This window comes from Crocodylus porosus, unplaced genomic scaffold, assembly GCF_001723895.1.
Source record: "Crocodylus porosus isolate Cpor-Errol unplaced genomic scaffold, CroPor_comp1, whole genome shotgun sequence".
Lineage (NCBI taxonomy): Eukaryota > Metazoa > Chordata > Crocodylia > Crocodylidae > Crocodylus > Crocodylus porosus.
The window spans coordinates 32,462,820-32,488,110 of NW_017728912.1; the positions used below are offsets into that span (position 1 = coordinate 32,462,820).

At 41.2% G+C, this 25,291-nt stretch overlaps 1 protein-coding gene across 1 annotated transcript in view; it reads right to left on the reverse strand.

Moving 5' to 3' along the window:
• The window catches only part of TNKS (tankyrase), a 213,750-nt gene that overhangs the window by 83,773 nt on the left and 104,686 nt on the right, over positions 1-25,291 (reverse strand). Inside the window, exons 4-5 of the mRNA XM_019533970.1 lie at positions 21,491-21,527; positions 20,548-20,623 (exon numbers count right to left, since the gene is read on the reverse strand). Of these exons, the coding sequence (XP_019389515.1) occupies positions 20,548-20,623; positions 21,491-21,527 (113 nt within the window). The remainder of the gene's footprint in view (positions 1-20,547; positions 20,624-21,490; positions 21,528-25,291) is intronic.

Below are 25,291 nucleotides of genomic sequence, written 5' to 3' on the forward strand. Positions count from 1 at the left end.
CAGCAGGGAACAGGAGGAGCAGGCTCAGAGCTGATGAGGGGGAGGAGTGGGCCCAGGGTCAGGGGAGGGAGGAGGTGGCTCACTTTTCCCCTCTCCCCATATCACTGCAGTGTTGGGCTGGACCCGCTGCTGCCCCCCCACCACCACGGTGGGCTGGCTTCTCCCTTAGCTGGGGCTAGATCCTGCTCCTGGCCCACATAGGGCCTGGATCCACTCCTCCCTACTGCCGCAGTGTGCCCGTTATTCCCTCAACCTGTGTTCGGCTTGCTCCTCCTGCAATGACAGAAGTGGGGAGTGGCAGGAAAAAGCCAGAGCTGGTGGCCTCCCCCCCCTCGCCCCCATGACATCTTTATCCCGCTCCCTCCCATGCCACCACCACCATCACCTCCATGCCACCTTGTCCCTGCCACCACTCCATCATCGCCACCTGCAGAGAGCAGGGCAGAGGGGGCAATGCCGGAGCTACTGGCCTCGCCTCCCTGCTCTCCATCCTTTGTGTCCCCACCATCATGGCGGTGCTCCACCACCACCAGCTCCTGTTCAAACACTTGTTCGCACTCTGATTGGCTGCTTGTCAGCCAGTTGGAGTGCAAATAAAGCATTACAGACAGACAGACAGACAGACAGACAGACAGACAGACAGACAGACAGACAGACAGACAGACAGACAGACAGACAGACAGACAGACTTAGGCTTTTATAATATTAGAATTCTGAGGATCTATATTAACTGTGATGTAAGATTTCAGATAACTAATAAACAACTGTCTGAAATACTATGAACCTACATTTATTTTTTTCCCCAAAAATAACAGTTTAGGTTAAATTTAGCTGCCTAAGCATCTGCAATACTTACCATTAAAAGAAGACGACTAGTAGTTACTGTATAGGACCTATTCCTGCTACCACCTGTACATGACAGTAACTTTCAGAAGTCTGAATAAAGCCACTTGGGTAAAGTTATTTAGGTACAAGAGCATTTGGCAAAATCAGAGACCTATATTTATTTATATCTATGTATATACATGATATAAAGAGTAAGATCCCAGCACAAAGCTCTTTTCTTCTTTTCCTCGCCCTAAACATTAAACTGAATATCCTTAGTTTTACAATCAGTGTTGGCAGAAACAAGTCTGGAGAAAGGTTCCCATAATGCAGTGATATTGTACAGATTATTGGAAACAGCACTACCTTAAGCAGATGTCTTTTTATTTCTGAAATTTTAATTTCAGTCTAACTGGTTAAAGTGCTGGCAATGAAAGGGAAGTGATAGCTCTACAATTCTATAACATTTTAAGATGGACATTATCTGTAACATCATTAACAGGTGCAGAATTATTTTGTGATCATAATTCAGGATGTCTTTTTATTATTATTATTTTCTGCCACCTGTCTCAATACTGCTTTGTTCTAGTAATCTTGCAAGCATTCTTCTGTTTCACAAAGTGTTGTCCTTAAGGCAAATACCTTCATTATAATATTTTTAAATCTCTACCATTTTAGATGGGTAAACCATGCAAATATGGTCTTTCTGTGTAATGTAATTTTTTGTTAAAGAAAATGGTGACATTACACTAAACATCAATGTTCTTCCACAACTCAATAATTCTATAACAAACAGGAGATGCAAATACAGGTTGTCAGTTAATACCACCTTTGTGCTTCCATACTGTTTAAGATGTGATTTGCTTTATGGACTCCAGAAAGTCTGCTATTAAAAAGATTTTAATAGTAATTTAAAATAAAGTGCAGAAGCAAAAAGGGAGACTGAGGTGATACCATCAATTGATTCCAGCTCCCAGATTTCAAGGACCAACTTGGCCATAATACTACTTGCGTCTACTGATTCAAGTTTTCACTGACTTAAGTTCCTAAATGGACTTTATACTAATGCAGGATGGCTCTCAGGCAGTTAATGGCAATTATGGCCACTCTAACAACATTTAAGTACATTTACAAGGAAGGGGGAGGGAAGACTTTATAACCTCTGCTTGTTCTTCTCTAATGTATAAAAGAGTTGAAGGTTTAAGGGAAAATGAGAATAGGGAAAAGGAGCTTTGCTTATTGCTTTTTTAGGCAGCATCAGTTATGTCAAACTTAGGCTTCATACTGACATTCAGTTTCTCCTGGGAAAGTCACTGCTCTTCCAGGAGAAACCATAAGTATACAGATGTTCATGCTTTTTCTCTTAAGAGTAAGATGGCCACTTCAGGAGAAAAATAATATGGGCACAACCAAGGATAAATCACTCCCGGAAGCATTTCTTTTGGGAGAGGGAATGTGGTTTCTCTCAAAAGAGAAGATAGTCCCATTCCCCCCCTCAACAGCAGGGGGAGCAGTACCCCCCCCTCCAGCAACGCAGTGTACTGCTCATTGGACTCTTACTACTCTAGCAGGGAACAAAACGTTCCCTTCATTATTTCCACACTGTGCTGCATGGAAACAGAAGCTGACCATGGCAGTCTGGATCAGGCAATCAGGGCTGCCCTATGCACTATTGCCATGTGTTGGCAGGCTAAGTAAGGAAGCCTACAGTGTACTAGGTTATGTGCATATACTCCTCCCCCCTACCCCACTGCACTGTGTTAGCATTGCAGGCTCTCAACTCTTCAGGATCTCAGTATTCAAATGTCTGTCTGTATACACAGCTCTGGGTAATTTCTTCTACCAGGAGAACAAACAGATTATTTGAATGTGTGCATGCAACTTTAATCTTTACTGGTTTTACAGAATCATAGGAGAGGAGGGTTTGGGCTCAGGTGTGAATCATGAGGTCTCATCTGTCCAGTGAAGGATCAGAGATGTTGAATCCTTAAAAAGGGCATCTTTTCCTTTGTTTTTGCACATTTGCATTAAATAGCAAATTGAAACCATAGTATGGAACAGCCAAAATAAAAAGCAAACCCTCTTTCTGCTAAACTGGTTTTGCTTATAAAGTCCCTCATTGTCATAATCCTAGTAAGTTCTCCAATCATTCAAGAAGTCTTTTTGTAAAAACAAGTTTGCAAAAGACCTGAATTTCTTATGAAAAACAAGAAACAACAATCTTTAAAAAAACAAAAAAGTCACCCTACCCCATCCAGATGTTCTGTATACATCACACAGAAAAGGGACTGCGCCCAATATTTTTCTTTGCACGTCACCTTTAGCTCTATTACATATCACATGCTACAGATTTTACATCTCTCATTAGCAAGAAAGGCTAGTATATGTTACATTTAGTATGTTCAGCTTTCCAGCCTTATGGATGGCCCATTAGCAAGTTTCGACAGAATATGAAAATGCAAATGTCAGTGCAAAATTCTTATCTTTCATTAAATGTTACCTTTACTCAGATCATACTGCCTGCAGAAAAGAGTAGCAATAATAGTAATATTTTGCACTTACACAGTGTGTCTTACAGCCTCCCTCAAAATACACCTTCCATTTTTTTTTTTTTAATGTATTATGGGAAGAACAATGGAGCATCTAATCACAGACAGGGCCTCAGTATCACAGTTTGCATAGGGATGATTATTCTGAAAGATGTCCTGACTCCTGCCAAGATGATAATTTGAATCTAGTGTTCTAAGCAAAACCTTCTGAACAAACAGACAGCCCCCTTTGCCAAGGGTTTGAATTTATGCCATCGAGCCTCTCTTCCCAGTCCCAATAGCCTATGTCTGTTTGATGATGTTCTCATATGGGCTTCTCTAAAACAAAATGCATCAATCATGAGTTTATATGAGAAGAATATTCCAAATGCAGGCTGAGATGCTCTTGCTGTCTTTTTAACCTTCTGATTACTGGACTCAAAAAACAAGTTTCAATCACATTAAAATCTACAGCTTTGAATTTCTGCACTGCAAAAGCGGGCGTGTTTTTTCTGTTGTTTGTTCAATTAGTTTTTCAAATTCCGGATACAGGAAAGTAATATGCAATAATGCATCCACATTCTGTCCATCTTATAGTGTAAGCTGTTTAGGACAGGGAATATTTTATTGTTATATTTCACAGGAGGCCCAAAGTCTCCAGACACTACCACAACAGTAATGAGTGTTACTTTGAGAAACTCAAATTCTTGATACTAAACAGCTGAACATAATTATTTAATGCTCATAACCATTATGGATCAGGCCTCCACTGCACCAGATGTTCTATTAAAACACATGAAGCTACAGTCTTACACTGAAGATTTGAGCAATGGAGTTAAATTCTTAGCAGCTGGACAAGGGATCATGCTCCTGCTAGCTAGCCATGTAGCTTGCACAACACAAATATTATTACACTCTTTCATTGCCCAAATTTATTTTAAAGCAATAAATTTGTGTATTTCCTAATTTAATGGTTGACAGATACCCTTTCAAGGTGCATTTCTACATGCAATTTTATGAAAGCAAGCTACACATTTTACTGACTGTAAATAGACTAACATAATAAGTGTAAACTTTTAAAGAACAGGTAAGCATAACAGTTTAGAGCCCAAATATTTTTTGTAAACCATGTAAAGAATATGAAGTCAACTCCTAATACCTACAAAATGTAACAAATGAACAGAGAACACATTTCTCACTCAACTGTGAATGCTTAAGCTTAATATTTAAATTAGAACTGTGAGTTAACTTTTGGTCATTAAACCAGATGGCCTGGCACAGAACTAAAACAACCCCTATTATGCTTTCTTCTGAATGTTTTCAGTTTACCACACAAGCTGCATTTACCAGTAGTAATTAAATTAAATCACTTTATCTTCAGAATACATCCAGCAATACCTAATTGTGTTGATGAATGGAATTTTTTTTTTTTTACCAGACTAAGCATTATACTAAAAGAGTATCACTAACTGTACACTGCATTTTTCAAGTAAGTAAAGAAATATATTACAAGCAGACCACTCCAAACTTCTGGACTTGTAAACTGCAGCTTACTTTCTATTTTTAAAATCAAATTCTCTTGTGCATGTAAAGCTTTTGTTTTATTTTCAATAACAAAGGTCCATTGTTTTGAACACAAAAGTGGAGCTGATCCAACAGACACACAAGCTGGACACAGCATGGTTGGAAAAGGAGCAAGAAGACTAGCACCAGCTTGCTAGTAGAGAATGCTCTTCTTTAGACCTATGGGACGTTTTTTTGTGGGAAGAAGGGACAGAAAATGGAAAGGTATGCTTAAAAGGATTTTTTCTCTGCTCTTAATTTCAAAAGAAATGTTAGCCAAGTCTGTGATACAGAACACAGAAAAGTTTAGTTGTCACTAAGAAGGTATCTCTTATAGCAGCATACGGAAATGTGCCAACAAAGCACCACATTATGGAACCTAGAAGTAAAAATCCCTCAACACACTGAGTACTGCATTTCAATTAGGGCTGGTCCCCCCAAGCCAGACAAATGCTGAAAACCAGAGCTGGAAATGATTTTTAAGAAGAGAGTTAAAATAAAAATGGATAGCTTGAATATGTGAAGAGAGAAAGAATACAGTAGGGAGGCTCTCATAGCTTAAGCATATCTAAAAATATCAGATAAAAATGAGAGAAGTAAAACATTTGTTGAGGTTCAGTAACTTTTCCCCAACACTGAAAGCTCTCAATTTTTTCTGTTTAGAATTAGACTGGACTAAAATACTACAGATACACAGAGGGAATAATCCTAAAAGTAGAGGGATGCCCTATATGACAGACTAGAAGCCTTTCATCTTTGTTTTCTATGCAATTACTCACTGTTAGTTTCCATAAGTGTTAACACCTAATTGATACATGCCCAAATCATCTGCTGCCAGAGTTCACTGTAGCAGGTCTAACCTTTGGGCAAGAGTGCAACTGGTTTTTGGACCTGCAACTGAATACCATGTGCCATATGGTACCATAAACCTAAATTATACAGCTCAGGATTAGGAAACCATTATGCTAGATGCTAAATAAACAAAAACAGCACTGCTGAGACAATTTTAGGATCAGGAGCTTTGTACAAGAAGAGTCTTTTGAATCATGGAATTAGCTGCGAGAGAAAAGAAAGAACTAAAAACAGTTTTATACTGTGTGGACTCACAGGAAATCACTACTGTAACTATGCTCTTCAGAGGCAGGACAGAAAGGGCTGAAGAACTGCCTTGGTAAAGTAGGGAAAGTACCTACTGTCCAGAACTCATAAATCACAGAGGAGCAGGGCATCAATACTCTAAAGGGTATGGAGGTACAGATGGATAAAGCTTTTCCAATACTATATACTGCATAAAGTAGGCAAAGTCTCCCCAAAATTAAAGCTGTGCAAATGGGAAAGGTGGTCACGTAAAGGGGACTGAAATGCCTTTGTTGCTCCTCACAAAGTTACTGCAATTCCCTCTGAGAAGGTCTAGTAGGTAACTCTCAGTCTTTTCTGTGTTTACCCTTCTGTTCTGTTACTTTTACTGTTACAACAACAATGCAGGAACATACTCTAGGAAGACACAGTACACTTGTTGTGGGCAAAAAGCAGAAAAGAAAAATACATATGTGGAGAAATGTAGTGAAATAGAAGACAGAAGTCTAAAATCTTGGAAGTTGAAGGAATGCAGGTTTATTTCTACAGCATAAAGAAAAACTTTCTGGAATTCTGTATTATGGTCCTTTTACTTTTCATTCAATCAGCAGGGATCCTGGTTTTCCCTGATAAAAAAAACTGCAAATTCTCCGATTAAAAAAAAAAAATTAAAAATTCTCTGATAACCCCAAAAGCTGTAAATAAAATTAAAGTCCACCCCCCCCCAGCCCTACTGGTGCCCCTCACTCCTGACCCCTAGCCGCCTGCCCCCCAGCCCTGCCAGAGGGGACCCCCAGCTGCCAGGGCTAAGGGGCCAAGGACCCCAGTCTGCAGCAAGAGAAGGGGCATGGAGCCAGCTCCCCCTTGCTGCCTGCCTGCTGAGGGCTTGGGCAGGGTCGGGGTTGGCTCCTGGCTGCAGCATGCACTCCCGGGGGGCAAGAGGTATAATTGTGACAGCTGAAGTTTGGATTAGGGGCACATGAATGCTGGTGTACTCTGAGCTACCACTGACTGTTGGCGGGGACCAGGCCTGCTTTCATAGTCCAAAGAAAAGCAGGCATTCACTCATTCCCTCTTCCAAGTACTTTCATTGGTGTCCTCCAAATGATAAGTGAGGCTGGTAACAAAATAGAGATTGATGCAGCCATCTCCCACCAAGATCCTAAACAAGGGCATGCAGACATTCTTTCTCCTGCCATCCAAGTGTTGGCATCTTGTACCTTTCAGACCGGCTTTTGCCATCTGGTGGCACTGGTGACTGTCCTGGTTGTGACCACAGGGAACCATTTGTACTGTGATGGCACTATAGATGTCATGGTTGTGGTATGTTTCTCAGTGCTTTCTGGATGGGTTGCTCAGAGCCAAGAGCTATAAGGTCAACAACCTTTTGTACCTGAAGTTAGGCATACTGTACTGCAATCTAGATGTGGTGTTGGATTGGTATGGTGAAGGCAGTTCTTGAACCTGAGTTGGTATGCCTAGGTGTGAAAGGGCAATCCAGTCAAAAAAAAAAAAGGGCAGAATGATAGTTTTCCACTTTTGCACCTGTTTTGTTGTTTTGGTTTTTTTGGGTTTTTTTTTTTTTTTTTTTTTTAAAGGGGTAGGTCACATACTTCTGACTCCAGAGTAGTTGAATTCATATGGGAAACTAGAGCAGCTGTCTCAGGAAAGACTGGGATTAGTATGGCATCCTGTTTAGCTGATAAGTTACCTATACCAGAGTAGAAACATAGACACCACCCTAGGCCACTGTATGTTTTACTGACAGTTTTACTCCCAATTCCAGGGTACTTAAACCGGTTTTAAGGTTACAGGTGATGTCATTAGTCCTTTTTTTCCCACACACACACATGCTTAATGTGGGTTACAACTGTTTAAGCATTTCATTTTGTCCCTCCTCCAGTAAATCTTGTCAAAGAATAATGTGAAAAGTTTCTATGACATTGCTAAAGGCAACTGGGATGACAAAAGTTTGTTTTCTGGGCTAACACAAGCACGTACATTGTCACCTGTTATCTTACAGCCAAGTTTAGAACTCCAAAACCAAAAGCTATGAAAACCCACCTGGGGCATAGTTGCTTAGATTTCTTTGCCTTCGTTTTAAATAAATATTTTGGTGATTGCTATGATATCATAGTAGATATTAATGTATGGCTACTCCCCAAACTGCTTTATCAAATGACTAGGAAAAGCCTGCATACATTAAACATTAAAGCAATTTGAAAGGGAACCATCTGGAACAAGAGGCCCAACACTCCATCATACCATGCTGTCTTGTTCTCTTAGCCTTTTAAATTGTCATCAGTTCATTTCATTACTACAGCAGACTGATGAGCCTTTATTTCAGTTTCTGTACACAATTAAAATGTTTTTAATGTCTTTATATATTTATATTGCTTTTTCTTTAATCTATCTCCCACACTTTTAAAGGTTTCAAGATGCAGTTTCACAACACTTTCATATCAATGGAAAAGAGTTTTTGATAATTTTGTCCACTTCACGGTAAATACAGGATTGGTCTCTACCACTTTATTCATTTTAGATTAATTAATATATATAGATTCAAGATTAAAAAAAACCCTCTCCAAAGCACAATATCTATATGCTAAAAGCCATATAAACAAGTGTTCAAAATCCAGGATTATCTGTTATTTTAGAATCCAGTTAATCTAAAGAATTAAGATACAGGCAGGCCTTGATTTACAACTTTTTGAGTTCAACAAACATCAATTATGACTTTGATAAATGGACACCTTGTGCCCAGCTGGTAAGTCTGTTGTGATGGAAGACGAGGTAGAAGGGAAGGGGCATTGGGGTGGAGGGACCCCGCGGTGAGGGTGAGACTGTGGCCAGCACTGCCCAGCCGGGGCCGGGCAGGTGCAGGACTGAGCTGCAGGTCGTCAGGGGACACGGGGAGGGAGGAGGCAGTGGCTCCCACCGTTGCACACTGCTAGTCTGCCAGGTCATCCAGCATTTCCCACCACTATTTCCGCCACTTGTCCAGGCGGTGCACCGTGTGGGGCCGTGCTGGGCTCTGGGTGGGCAGTGGAAGCTACGGTGAATCTTCAGGCGGGTGCAGTCCTCCCACAGACCTTGCTCCACCACCTGCCCCAATCTGGGGACACACGCCCCCCCAGTGCCCTCCCGCAGTTCACCAAGCCAGGGAAGGGTGGGTGTAGGACAAAGCCATGGCTCATCCAGAGGGCGTGGGGTGGCTGGGTGGCTCCCGCCACTGCGTGCCACTTGTCCAGAGGCAGTGCAGCGGTTCCATCCTGTGGCCACCTTGCCCCGGCTGGACAAATGACGGGATGGTAACATTGTCTCGGGGTAACATTGGACCCCTACAAGGCAAGGCAGGGCAGTTGAGAGAAGGCAGAACTCTTCAACAAGTTCTTTGCCTCCATGTTCCCGTCCGCTGACAATGGGGTGCTCTCCGCTGATAGCGTAGAGAGGCCCAGGAAGGATGCGAGTCCCCTGACTGTTAATTTAGATCTAGTTAAGGATTACCTGGAGGGCTTAGATGTGTCTAAGTCGGCAGGCCCGGAGGACCTTCATCCACGAGTGCTGAGGGAATCGGATGGTGTCATTGCGGAGCCACTGGCATGGCTGTTTGAGGAATCCCGGTGCTCGGGCCAAGTCCCTGAGAACTGGAAAAGGGCCAATGTGGTCCCTATTTTCAAGAAGGAGAGGAAGGAAGAGCCTGGCAATTACAGGCCAGTCAGCCTCATTTCTATCCTGGGGAAGGTCTTTGAAAAAATTATCAAGGGCCACATTTGTGAGAGCCCTGCAGGGGAAGTAATGTTGAGGGGTAACCAGCATGGGTTCGTGCAAGGCCGATCCTGCCTGACTAACCTGGTCTCTTTCTATGACCAGGTAACAAAGAGCTTAGATGTGAAGGAGGAAGTCGATATCATCATCTTGGACTTCCAGAAGGCCTTCGACACAGTGTCCCACCCAATTCTGGTAGGCAAGCGGAGGGACTGCAGCATTGACAAATGCACAGTCACATGGGTGGTAAATTGGCTCCAGGGTCGTACCCAGAGGGTGCTGGTAGACGGGTTGATGTCAACCTGGGAGGGTGTGGGCAGCGGAGTCCCCCAGGGCTCGGTCCTTGGGCTGGTGCTGTTCAATATCGTCATTAGCGATCTGGACAAGAGTGTGGAGTGCACCCTGTTCAAGTTCGCTGATGACACCAGCTGTGGGGTAAAGTGAATACACCGGCAGGCAGGGACCGCATCCAGACAGACCTGGATAGGTTACAGAAGTGGGTAGATCTGAACAGGATGCGGTTCAACAAGGACAAGTGCAGAGTGCTGCACCTGGGGAGAGGGAACCAGCATTATGGTTATAGGTTAAGGGCTGACCTTCTCAGCAGCACAGAGGCAGAGAGGGATCTTGGAGTCAGGATCAACTCCAGGATGAATATGAGTCGCCAATGCGACGAAGCAATAGACAGAGCCAACCGCACCCTGTCATGCATCAACAGGGGCATTACTAACAGGTCCAGAGAGGTCTTGCTCCACCTCTATGTGGCGCTGGTCAGGCATACTGTGTCCAGTTCTGGGCACTGTACTTCAAGAAGGACGTGGAGAACCCGGAGAGGGTCCAGAGGAGGGCCACTCGTATGGTTGGGGGCCTCCGTGGCCAGCCCTATGAGAAGAGGCTGAGGGACCTGAATCTCTTCAATCTCCGCAAGAGGAGACTGAAGGGGGATCTTGTGGCTGCCTACAACCTTATCAGGGGCCACCAGCAGGGACTTGGGGAACGTCTGTTCACCAGGGCCCCCCTCGGAGTCACCAGGAACAACAGCCACAAGCTGAGGGAGGAGAGGTTTAGGCTGGATATTAGGAAGAACTACTTCACTGTAAGGGTGGCCAGAGCCTGGAATAGGCTTCCCAGAGAGGTGGTGCTCTCACCTTCCCTGAAATCTTCAAGAGGAAACTGGATAGGCACCTACCTGGCTGGGGTCTTATGACCCCTCCTACCCCTAGTGCTCCTTCCTGCCCATGGCAGGGGGTCAGACTAGATGATCTGTCTAGGTCCCTTCCAACTCATTGATTCTATGAGGGCATAGGCCCTTCTCCCAGAGCTGCCACATCAGCCCAGACTGCAGCCCAGTGCAGCCCTGGCCCCGCCCACCCCATGCAGATCCAGGGGAACATGCCGCTCCCCCCACTAATGCCCTCCCAGACAAGCGGCAGGAGCAGCAGTGTACAGTGGTGAGAGTCACTGCCCCTTCCCTCCCTGTGCCCTCACCCCCACCCTGCAATGAGCCACAGCTCAGTCCTGCGCCTGCCTGGACCCAGTTGGCCAGCACTTACACCCACCCTAGCCCCTCTCTCACTGCACGGGCCCTGATCTGCCCTCCATACCCTTCTCTCCTCCATCCCCTTCCACCACAACAGACTTACCAGCTGGACACAGCTCTATCGAGCATGGTAAAGGAACCAAAGTCCCATTTATAACGTTGCTCCCATGGGAAAATTGGTTCCAACTCACGACATTCCAACTTAAGATGAGGTTTTCAGGAACCAATTGTGTCGTAAGCCTGAGGACAGCTTGTACTGTAAAAAATTAATTTATTGAGAACTATTTGTTCACAAGGTGTCAGGGGTGTTAGTTGTAGCTGTGTTGGTTTAACTAAGGACATAAGCAGACAAGGTTCTTTGGGTAAATCTAATACCCTTTATTAGACCAACTAAAATAGTTGGAAAAATTCTTCTTTGCATTCTTTCAGAGACAAACTTTGTAAGCTTTCTGCTGACGTTTCATTTGTCTGAAGAAGGGTGTTTCTACCCGGAAGCGTGTAAAGAAGAATGTTTCCAACTATTTTAGTTGATCTAATAAAAGATACCAGATTTACACAAAAAGCCTTGTCTGCCATTTGTTCATAACAGCACTTGATAAGTGATAATTTATGCAGTTTATAATTTAATGCTTTCATAAACCAGATAAGTGTAATTCACTGTTCGTCTATATGACCAATAAGCCTTGAAAAAGAAAACAAGAATTTCTTGGACTCAGTTTTAGCAGGTCTCAAATGGTCAAAACACCCCACAGAACTTGGTGTAGACAGAGATATCTGTTAGAAAGCAGTTTTAAGGAAGAGAGGTGCATCACAGGCTTGCTGAAGTGTGGTTGACAATCTGCTAATCTAGAGCATGCCATTATTGTTATAATTTATTATTAGCATTAACATATAACCATAAATCTTCATGTATCCCCACTGCAAGAAGTATCTGATAATCTACACATGGAATTATTCTGAAATAGGTATTTTGGATTACCTCCATGTGCACAAGATGCACATATTCTGAAATGTGTGCTTTTTTCTAATTTAGCTTAAACTGCTATAATTAAATTAAAAATAAATTAGATGTCTTACCCTAGAATAAGCGCATCAATTCATGGAATTAATCTAGAACAGTTAATCTGCTTTACTTTAGATTTTATTTCATTCTTGATTAATTTTCACTTATAGACAAGACCTATAGTTTAATAAAAATACCTGGCACCACCACCAAAGCAACAAGTAAGAAGAAATATTCTTATTACATACCAGAAAGCTAGTACAAGCTGAGTAAAGATAATGTATTTAACTATATTTAAATATTTAAATCAAATATATTATATGCATGATCCATATTTTAAGAAACATAGACACAGCACATCTAAATATTCAGACATACCCCTAGGGCACAGTAAAATAAACTCATTTTCAGGTAATTTTTCACAGGTCTTTCACTGTAATCTACAATTTTTGTCTATCCTGAGCCACATATCAATTCTCCCAAAAGTTAAACAATGCTGTTTAATACATGCTATAGTTTCTTTTCTCTAGAAGATATTAATTGTTCATTATTTAGCTTGCAAGGGATAAGAGTGTGAATGGTCTGGCCCATGGTTAGAGTCAAGATCTGCAATGAGGATATGAGTGAAGATCGGGACCCAAAGACAGGAATCAGGACACTAGCTGAAGGTAAGCAGCCAAGTTAACAGCCCAAACTCAAGATGAGAGTCAGGAGCCAAAGATTAGAGGCAAACGTAGGAACCAAGACATGAATCAGGGGGCTAGACGGAGGCTTAGAGAAACAAATGCAAACTTCAGTGTTGAACACACCTAAATCTTGTTGCTTAAAATATCTGAGTTACTGCTGTCAGAAACCAAGTCTATAAGGCAACCAAGGCACAGCTGCAAGGGCTGGCTTATCCAGCTAATGCTTCACTGCTCTCAGATGAGTGAGACAGATACTGGCCAAAGCTGGCTATTTGCTTCCCCTGACATTCTGACAGTACCTGCCCCTCTCCCCGCCCCCCTCAAGATTCCCCCTTGGCACTGTCAGAATGGACTTATCAGGATGCTTCTTATATATCGAGCACGGGGACATTTTCTGCAGGTTTCCAGGAACAGTCTTCTGCTCAACAACCCTTCTAGTCTACCAGGTAATGTAGTTTTTCTCAGATTCTCTTGGAGTCCAGGATCTGCTACATGTTGAATTCTTCTTGTCTTTCAGCAGTCATTGCTTGGGTGGTGGAGTAGCATGGCCAGGGAAAGGAATTTTGATACAGTGAGTTGTGACAATCTAAGAACCTTGAGTATGGCTCCTTCTCAGGTAAAGAGATGTGCTCCTCCCAGAGAAGGATGCCATCCTGCAACTGGAAGGTAGGGTGGTGATGAAATCTAGCACGCTGGCAGCATTTCAGCCTGCAAGGGGCTGGAGGAAGTGGGACACAGGGGGCACCATATGCATGTACATACATGCATGTGGCAGCCAGGCAGGGTGGAGAGCAGCTCCCCACATGTAAATCTATGGGGCGGAGGGGGGTGCATAGACAACATGTCAGTGGGAGTGTAGGGGGCCAATTTGTGCAGGCACAGGGCTGCAACCTGGCTGGACCAGCACAGGCTGGAGCTGCCTCTGTGGCCCAGTGGGTGGGTCCCAGCATGGGAGGATGAAGCAGGACAGCAAGACTAGTTGCCAGCAGTCAGACCATGTCAGGAGAGTACAGCCATGGCCCAGTGCACAGGAGGTGGTGAGGGCAGCATGCTCCCCCCTCGCCATCCATTACTTCTTGTGCTGATGGCTGGTTTGGAGTTTATGGTGGTGGCAGCAACCAGTCTTACTGCCCTGTTCTACCCGCCCCCCCACCACACACACTCCGACCCATCCACTTCACCACCAAGGCAGCTCCTGCCCCTGCTGGTCTGGCCAGGCTGCAGCCCTGTGCCTGAACAAATCTGGATGGGGCACGTGCCATGCACACCCCCCACACGCCCACTCACCAGCCCCACACTGTGGGGCTGGGGCCTGCAGGTTAAGCCTGGCTATCAATGTTTACAAATGGGTCTTGGTACAAAAGTTAAGAACCACTGATATACAATGTGATTTAATCATATTAAAACCATATGCATACTTGGATATTGATTATCTATATTACCCTTATTTCAAGACAAGAATTTTCTCCAAATAAACAACCAATCTGATTTATCATGTCACAGAAACCATCACTAAACTCCAGGGTGATGAACAAACTGAAGGGCATCAGATATTTCAAGTCCCTATACCTGGCTAGGAAGACCAATTTCCACTCACTCCCCTCTTAAATGTAGATCTGGTTGTAATCTCCAAGGAGATTCCAAGTGGCTAAGTCAAAGGAAGACCTGTAGATGTAGTGGAGTTGCCTCAATACAGTGGATGTACCCAAAACATCAACACAGATAAAAAATGGGAAAAGACTGGGCTTTAGCTTAGACCCCTTCCCTGTGACTGGCCTTGGGAGTTTCCTAGTCAAAGGATGGGTCAAACTACTTCTGAGGGCAGCAGAAGGTAAAGTATCCCAGGTCCCCAAAGCAGAGACCAAGGCCATGTCCATAGCCCTAGCTCTTTGCTTCAGTGGAGAGCTGACATTGTGCTTACTCAACATGCATCAACTCAGGTGCTGAAGCTCAAAGCTTGCTCTGTTTGGATCCTTGGAGGGGTGGGGGCAAGAGGAAAGGATGAGAAGAAAGGTGAAACTTCCCAACATCCCTCACAAGAATTAAAGATTCCCTGTATATATTACTAGCATTTCAGGACCAGAGTAGGCTCTAGGCTACTTTCCCTTCACATACGAACTATATTGGGGATGACCCTGGGTGCAGGTTGCTGCTATTCACCAGCCTGTATAGGATAGGTATCCTCTGCAAAACCAGAGTTCCTAATGTGCACCTTCTATATAGCAACTACAGAGTTTGCTTTATCTACTGCATAGTAAATTCAATAATGAGGAAAGGTGAGTAATTAACTGCACTAGTTAAAAGCACCTGCATGTCACATGCATCGGAAGTGCAACATGTCCCCATGCTGAGAAAATGGTGGGGGGGGTGCTTTGTACTAAAGCAAACTGAATGCGTTTTATTTCAAAGCGCACCGCCACCATTTTCTCAGTGCAAAGATGCATTGAGCTGCTGATACACATGACACGCAAGGCTGCCAGAGGACATTAATTTATGTGCTCCAGCAGATTTTCAGTGCATCAGAGCAGGCTCCCCATATTTGTAAGTGCCTAAGGAGACTGGTTGCTGGGAACTGATAAGGATAAGGGGACAGAAACTGGAAGCCAAGGAAGAATGGTGGCTGGTGGCAAAAGGGGTTTTAAATTGAGACTGGATGAGGGAATTTGCATACATTATGATACAATTTTTAATTACATGCTTACCCTACACTACTTTTTTCACTAGATACCTGCCCCATTCACTAGACAGAACAGACCTGCTCTAGTGACATATCTAAGATGGACTGTGAAGGAGTGTGCTGTCAATAGGACTCTGGCTCCAGTTGTCAAAGGGATGTCTATGCTGAATGAGGTGTAAAAAGGGCGTGCGTGTTGAATAAGGCAGGGAACTGCAAGAATACAAAAGATGATCTGATATTTAAGGCTGCTGAATTATGCCGTAGGAATTAGAATTTCGTTCTGCCTCTGCAACAGAGTATCTATATGATGCTGACAAACACCTGAAATCAAACTTTTCACAAGTTGTTACTTCCACTGTTAAAAAAAAAGTGTCAATAGGCAAATATGCCTGGTGATATCACTCTTAGTAATTTTATGCCACAGGGATCTGGCTATGAGAGACAGAGACTTATATATTCAGCAAATATCCTAGCCGTAACACAAAAATGCAGCATTCTTCTCAAAATGTATAAAATGAGATGGCTCCATTTCACTTCATAAAATGGGCAGGAAGCAAAGGAAGCAACCAGGCTGGTTTAGATTGGAACCTATCTAGGGTGATAAAATCAATGTTTTTCTTAGCTTAGAAGCAACTCACTCACCTTTGGACTTCAAAATATCAAGGAGGTCACGAGCTTCTCAGAAATGTGTTTGCTGCAGAAGCTTCCAAAGTGTGATCAGTGGACTACAACATTATCTTAACTCCATTTGGAACCAGGACACAATTTATTACTTTTTCTTTCTTTTTGAATGCATTTCTCTTCTCCTGTAAAAAATCTTTTGGCCAACATACGTGTGTTCCAAAAAGAGCACACCACTCTCAGGACAAAATAACATGACTTTTGGCTGCCAATGACAAGTTTAAAACCCAGTATTTTAAAATGTTTAAAAATAGGTTCTGAAAATCCACCAAGACTTTTCTTCAAAATGTGATGAAGACATTAAAGTATACATTTTTTTAAAATGGGGCTGTCAAGAAGGTTTTGAATTTTTATGTTGCTGCTTAAGCAAGTGATCTCATTTTCAAAGCAGTTGAACACCCAGTAATATCCACTAACTTCAGTCTCTATCTTCTCCAAAGGACATAACTCTCTAGGTATTATAACCCAATGCATTATTCAGTATGTCAGAATTCAGGGACCGGGCACAGTGCTATTTGGCCTTGAGACTCATTATGCATCTGAGATGTACTCAATATGACTCCACATGAGCAAATCCCCTTTTCATAAAGTAAATAGTATGTCATATATTAACTTGTATAGTGATTTAACTGGAAGGGCTGCAATGATGTCACACTCCAATGATTTCTTCAACATCCTCTTAAAATCAAAGCAAGAATAAACTGTGGTAAAGGATGATTGCCTTGTATCTCCAATAAACAGGGTTTTTAAAAAGGGAACAACAGGGATATTTTAATAGAATTGATTTTTTGTGAAATGCTACCACTATGTAATATTTTCATTTGTCTTGACAAGGACTTCATTATGTGCACCAACTACACTAACACATTTATTTGCATAGCATCTTTATGCACTCATGCACAGGCACCCTTATATATTCTGTACACATATAAACCTATAGTTAGCAAAATTAGCTTAAATGTTGGGGAAGATAGATGTTTCTGTGCAATATTCTTGTTTGTTTTACTCTATAATCATAATAAAACCCATAAATTATAGTTAATCTTTATTTGCAAAGATAACTACAATCTTGGGAGTGTTTTAGCAGATGTGCTTTGTTTTGTTCTGTTTTGGTTTTGTTTTGTATGTTCTCTCATCTTTTTTCCTCTATCCTAAAAACACTCTAGAAAGTATTAATACAGTATCAATGAAGACTGATACTGAAGATTATCTTTTAGCCACAGGCAAACATCACCAGTGCAAGCTTCTCCATAGCACCAGGTTATCTGTTAAAACCTTGACCTGGAGGAACCACATCAAAAATAAGAAGGTACTTAAGAGTTCAGCCTCCATGTCCATTCTATCTTTGCCCCTTATGCTAAACAAATAGAATGACAGAGGGGATATCAGTGCTGGCCACCATCCTGTTTATGATGAGGACACCTACCCAGTAAGAACCGGATTCTGATTATCAACACATTTCACAAATGTTTCTATAATTAGAAAATAATTAATTTAAGTAATTTGATCTGCACTGAAACCACAGAACTAATATTAAAAGAATCCACCCTTCAATTCTATGACCCATGAAGCCCTAGCGGATGTCATATTCAAGAACTTTCCATTTTATCACTCCATTCTACAAAAGAAATCCTCATAAAAATAAATAATGATGCAAAATATACAAATTTATAAATTGAGACTATAATAGTTGCAGGTAAAATGTCTGAAAATTTCTGCCAATAAATACAGAGAAATATAAAAACTAAGTTACATTATGATAAAAGAAACACTCTGTGAGATCATTAGCTGCTATATAGGATAACTAAGTATATACAGCAATGCCAATTTGGGTTAGGTGCTCACAATTTCTTATGCTATCAGCTCTAAATGTCAGGTAATTTGAATGGATTAAAAAATAAAAGTTTTTCAGAAATCTGACAAAATAATCTTGCACTGTTAACGGACCTCAAAGTCACATTCTAAAATAGAATACTTTTCAACTGGACAGCCCTATTCTTATGAAGAATACTTTTTACTTACAATTACAATTTTGCACCCAAACATTGAAAATAATAAAAAATAAAAGTCTCAAAATAGTCTCGTCTGTGCCGGCGTCAATTTACTTTATTTAGCAGATAAATTTGGTTGAGTGTACACATTTCCATACTATGAAGATAAAGGATACAGTCTTAATAATTAGAAGAAAGTCTTATCCTTTTCAAATGTACATCACCGTACAGGCATACTTGTGTGTATGTAGTGACATTTAAAAACTATAAGCTAATTTATTACCTAAACATCAACCTTACTTATCTGTGATATGCTTTTTTTAGTTTTGGACAGAATTCAGATTTCTACAAGAGCTGCCATACCATGTAAACAATGGAAACTGAATACTATTTTCTTGCATGTAATTTGGATTTTAGAGAACTAAAAATTCTAGGCAGCACAGGGAGTCATCTTCTTGTTGATCTGAGGCCAAAGGCAGACTTGTGACTTCTATCAGTAGCTACAGGGCCCAATTACTCACCCAGAAATGTACTGCTGTGTGCCTTAGTGCTTAACTATAACAAACTAGTAGTATATCATTAATATTTAAACAATACTTTACCTAAGCAGTCGTGTTTTTTATTTTGTGTGTCATATATATATATATATATGAATGACACACAAAATAAAAAACACGACTGCTTAGATGAATGGAACTAAATCCAAAACTTAAAGAAGTGTATCACAGATAAAATTAAATAAGGTTGAAGTTTAGGTAATAAATTAGCTTATATTACACAAGTATGCCTGTGTATATAATTCACATGTATAAATACACACACACAACCCATTTTCAACATTTTTAAGACAGAGAAAATGCACCATTGATTCTCATATCAAGTCATAAATAAAGCAATGATTTCTTTTCATGGGTCTTAAAATTAAGCAGCCTGGCCCCTCAAGATTCAGAAGCGTTCAATTATTGATAACAACTTTAAAAATTTAAAAGGATTATTCTACATCTTGTAGTTAGAAGACATTTAAAATTTTCTATTGTAAACGATTAGTTCTCATTTAAGAACTGCTACTCATGGCTATGCTGACAGACTTTACAGACATATTTCCAAAAATGAAGCAACAGTATAGTAGTCAATACAATGTTCACTTACTAAAGGCAAGGCTTGGGTATTTTCCCTTCTATAAAACATGGTCCAGACTGGTGGCTAGAATATATCAGCATATCTCCACTGACTTCAGTGAAGCTCTGCCAGTTCATGAGCTGAGGGATTGGGTCAGCGCTCTCATTACATCGAAAGTTATTACACAGAAAATACTTTGAAGAAAATAAGAATGCAAAATGCATGTTTTTTCAAATCCCAACTGCCTCTGTACCTGAATTAGCTCAAAAGCTCGAGAATCTGATGCATGGTTCCATGCAACATGTATTTTTTTAAACCATGTATATTAAAAACATTTTGGTATATACTTCAGGAACAGTCAAAGTTTGTACGCCTAACAGGCTAGACAGATCTGTCTGCTAATAGTGTGACTGTCTAAAAAAAAATCACAAATCACGTGACATGAATGACATAAAGCACAGAAATCAGATAGCTGCACATCATATAATTTACATGAACCTATCCTAAAAATCCCTGCCATTTATTCTGCCTTCGCCGTAAATGTCCCCCCACCACCAAATTCCTGTCTAATCTTTATTTCTTTCCATATACCTAATAAATAAAATCACAGTCGACCCAAACAGCATAACGTCAAAGTTAAGACAATGCATTAGGCGCTAATCTCATTAAGATGCTGTCATCTGTAACTTGGAGGGTATAAAGAACTGTGAATGCCAACTTCCGAAACAACAATTGCAAAAACATGACCATACAGTACAGAGCGTGGTAGCGAGCAAACCTTTGCTTCTTTACTGATTTTTTAAATCTAAACTGGGATGCTCTGTTCTTCGTATGAAAGGTTGTACAGTTTTATTTTACAAACAATCCAGCACCTGACATTTAAGAAAAGGCATACTCAAAATACATGGTTCACTGGCTCTGTTGATCTGTCACAAGTGCCAATATCAAGTACAGCAGCCTTTGGTTTCATGGTGAAGAGACATTAATTAGAATTCAACCATATAAACTGCCTTGGTGTAAACACCTGCATTTTGAAATGACTTTAAATATACCTTTCTAAAATGTTAAAAATACAGAATATTAACTTACTTTGCGCCCATCACTTGCATGGCAGTTCACATTTAAAGGAGTCAATAAAGCCATTAGTTTTTCTTCATTACCGCTCCTGCAAATGGGAGAGTGGAAAGGGAGACAGAAGAACAAGACATGTCTCTTTGTGAAAGATCTAATAAGGAGTTTCATATTAATATCCACTATGAGAATATTTGCCACTCTGTATGCGCAATATGTACCTGCCAAATTATCTCACAAGTGTTTTTAAACCTGCTGATAAAATGCAAAATATTCTTCTATTTTCTATCAAACATACTACAGTACATCATGCAAAAGCATCTCTTAATATCCATCTTCAGCATTATAGTAAAACAGGCTAAAGGAAAGATTAATTATCTGCTGAAAGCCATCTTTTGAATTAAATGTTATCTATTATTTTTCAGAGCATATGTCTCGCAACATTCTAAATGGCTATAAAACCATTTAAAACAATACCGAAAGGCAAATACAGTGCAAGTGTAACTATTTTATAAGCTGTCAGAAGGAAAGATAAATGCATTTCTAGAATATCAGATTAAACTTTACACCTCTTGTTCAAGCTTTCCTACGCTGTGTTTGGGTAGGAAACAGCCTGAAAATAAGCTTTAAGACAGCAAAATAAAAAAAAAATAGCAAAATACTCCAACAATATGTAATCTGCACCTAAAAAGAACAGTCGCTAAATGGGATTTCTAGCAGCTTAAGGCAAGAACTCATTTAATATTAACCTTATTACCACCATATTCGGGGATTTCAATTAAACAAACAGACTTTTGTATGTGACAGACTGTAAAGTAGGAAGAGATTTATGCTAATTAAGTGGTTTGTCTGCATCATTTCACAGAAAGGCAATGACAAAACATTACAGTGTAAAAGATCCTTTTTTTCCTCTTCCTTTCCCACTCCAAAATATATGCTTTATATTATAAGCAGTACTCACCTAGCAGCTTCCAGGAGTTCGTCCTTCTTGTATTCACCTAAATGATTGCAAAATATCATGCTGTTAGCATTTGGCAGAAGACAGATTAAGAAATGCAGTAGGAAGCAAATACAGAATTAAAACAGAGAAGAGGAGAAAAAAAAAGAGCCCACACCCCGCTGGGTGATGGAGCTGTGACGTTAGCCAGCTTGTGAAGGCAGCATCACCAGTGCCTTGGAGACGGGCAGCAAATTGACGCAGCTTCTTGTCCAATCCTCAGATGAAATGGCTTTCTTCAGACAACCAATGAATGCTAAATCTTGTGTCCAGAAACACATTCCCTCTGATAACAGCATGCCAGCTGAAGACAATGTCCCCTCCCCCACTTTCCTATTCAGTATGTCACAGTATACTTGTGAAGCATAATAAATTCTGAGACAAAAGCAGGGCAGTATGGGTCTTTAAAAGGTACAAATTACCAGTCTCTGAGGCACTCACTAGTTTGTTTGAATGGTAATATTAAAACTTCAACGAGTCCTTAAAAAGAGCAATGGCTCACAGTAGCGCAAAAAATTAAAAAATATCAAAAATCCTGATCTTTGTTTTAGTCTTCAGGAAAATCATACTTTTTACAAATATAAAATGTGGACAAAAGGGCATGAACATCTGGAAGGTGGAATTACAAAGCCTACAATTAAACATACCAAATATATCTGTAAATCATAAATTGTCAAATTTATAAAACAAAAACAAAAAAACCTCATGGGAATGATTGTGATAAATGGTAAAACAACACCTGAATATCTTAAAAGCAGCACAAAGCAAAGACGCTATTCTGGCACATAAGTACAAATGAGCAACATTTCTAAGTTAACTAAGCTGAATCAAAATGGCACTTTCATTACAAATTGCGAAGTGAATTTATATTTGGAATTTAGAAAGCTCATTTTAAAATATCTTCATAAAACCACTAAAAGAAGAACGTTTCAGCAACATTAACAGAGAGCTTGAAATGTTTAGTAGACATAGCAGCCAGAAGACTAATGCACATAATCAAAGGTAGATATGAAAAAAAAATGGGAGACAGGTTTTTTCTCCATAAGCGAAGCACAGAATTAAAGCTCTATTGAGAACCTACACTACCGCCCTCCTTTGTTATTGATGCCTAGTGAAGCTACCATTAACTTCAAAAAAAGCCGTCAAGACAATGATGAGGCAGCTGACATATTGAAAAACTCCTTAAAGATCAGAGTTCTCCTCACTCTTTACCTCCCCAGCTAACACCCATGAGTCTTCCCTCCTGAACAACTTACTGCTCTGACATCACTTACAGCTTTTCTAAGCACCAGCAGATGACATTTGAATTGCTCTTTTCAACTTCATTATTACAGAAGAGACAGTGAATTGCAGCAGCGAAAAAGGTTGAATACAGATATTCCCTTCTACTGGAAGAAATTTCTTCCACTAGAAAATTAGCCTGGGTGCTGGGCTGCCACATGTACTTCACAGGCAACCTCTCCAGCCAGGGGGCAGAAAAGGGTTGCTCCCTGGGCCACCTCCCTCTGACCTTTCAGGAGCCAATTGATAGCCTGCCTTCTCCCCTGCCAAGTAGCACTTGACAGCTGCTGATTGGCAGGAGGGGGGTATTCTCCCATGGTAGGAACCCTCTCATTTTCTCCCTGTTCCTTGCACTCTTTTGAGCTGAGTCAGGGAGAACCCTCAGCCACTGCAGCAAGGCTCTGGGAGTCTTAAGGCACAGGAGCTTGCCTCACACCATGCTGCTCTGGACTGACCAACAGCAGTGCGCGGTGATGTAGGGGCAGTTTGCTGCAAGACATGGCAGCCTTTGCTGCAAGACACAGCACCCCACACTGCTTTAGGTCAGCAAGGTGGTGTGGGCAGAAAGGGGAAGCTGGAGAGGCCAGGAGTCAGGCTGGGAAAAGCCTCTGCATGCCTGGCTCCCAGACCCTCTGGCTTCCCCTTGTCCCCTGACACTCAGATGAATGGGAGTGGCAGTGATTTAAAAGGTTAGTTGCTGGGTGGCTCAGCTGGATGCCTGGGTGTGAGGGGGAGCTGGTAAGGGAGACTTTTCCCAGAGTTTCACTCCCAGATGCCAGTTTCTAAATCGCTGCCCTGCTGCTCAGCTGGGCAACGGGAATTGCAAAGGGGAGCTGGCAGGAGCTGGCGAAGCCCCGTCTCTTCCTGAAACTGGGGACTGCCTTGTATGGGAGAGGGAGGGAGTGCTGGTTGCTACTCCCCTCCCCTCCCAAACTATAGGAGGTAGGAAGCAGTTGCCTCCACACCTTCTCAAGACTGGGGTGACCCCAGTCTCAAGAAAGCAGGGAGCCTTTCCCCAAGGAGAAGTTAAGACGAGGGAAGCATATTGACATTCAGTCTTCCAGAAGACAGTCTCCCAGGAGCAATTTATTCTGTTTTTTGACACATTGTTTTCCTCTGAGTGGCCAGCCATTTTTGCTGTCCAGGAGAAACAGCCTGAACATCTGTACACTTTCAATTTCTATCAAGAGAATGGGAATTCTCCTACAAGAAAATGAACATTCATACCTGGCCTACATCTTTACGGCAAAATCAGAATCAACAACAATGGCACTGAAGTTGATTATTAGGGAAACAAGATTAGGTTCATTTGTGGAAGAGTCTATCCACAGTGGCACTTTGGCAATGAAGACATAAAGGCTGAAAAAAAAAGTAAAGTGTGACAGCTTGTTTCTCTACTGTCCTGCAAGCTCAACAAGAGAAGTTTCATAACATACTCCCTATTTTAGCTTACTGAAGACAAAAAAATGCTGGGCAAAACTAGAATGCTTTCCACCAATGGAAAATGAATAGCACCAACTGGCCTGTGAATAAAATATTTACATTTTGTTATACAACATAACTAAATTTCTTTCATGAGAATTATGAAAAAATATCATTTATACTACTGTAATGTTGGTGGCCATATTCAGATTGAGGAAACATCTTGCAGTGTCACCTCTTGGCTTTGAAAAACACCTCCCATACTGATGTATGTATATGCCGCAAAAAAACTGCACCAAACAGCACAAATACAAAGACATATTAATACTGAACAGAAACTTAAAGTAAGATCTCAATTCAAAATACAGTTCTTTTTAGTATAACTAAGCAAGTCAACCTCATTTCTAAAAATCATTGCTATTTAAAGAAAGGGCTTGAGGTCAAAACTAAGGGCAAGGGACTTTTAAAACCCATCACAGCTTTCCTGAACTGTTACAGCTTAGAAAAATACCTTCTTGTACATAACTACCACTTTATTGTGCTAAGAAAATTTCCAATACAAAGACAATATTTTGTGAACAATGAAAAGAGAAAGCCCTGCAACCCTGGTTATGCTGTAGCATCATATTATACAAGAAAACAGACTCAGACTGCAACATTTGGCTGAAGCTATACAATGATAAATTTAGTTTGCAGAGTATTTCCGATAATCATACATGCCTGTTATGGATTAATTTAAAATCTAGAATGGAAATAAAAATAAAGTAAGAGAGCACCAGCCTCAGACAATGATTTAAAAATAAAAAATGGACTGATTTGGACCAATATAAGAACACAATTAAAGAATACCCCTTAGATGGGGTGAAATGTATAGCTTCAGAAAAAGTGATGTTCAATTTTCAGAGGATTTTAGCTAGTGTAGTACAAGCTGCTCTTTGAAGTACTTCAGTAATTCTCAGCTTGCAAGAGATAGTAAGTCCTTCCAACCACAGGGTCAATGCTGATGATTTTGGCAGAAACTTTCCAGAGGGAGCACAGGACCTGGGCTGGGGGTACAAGTGC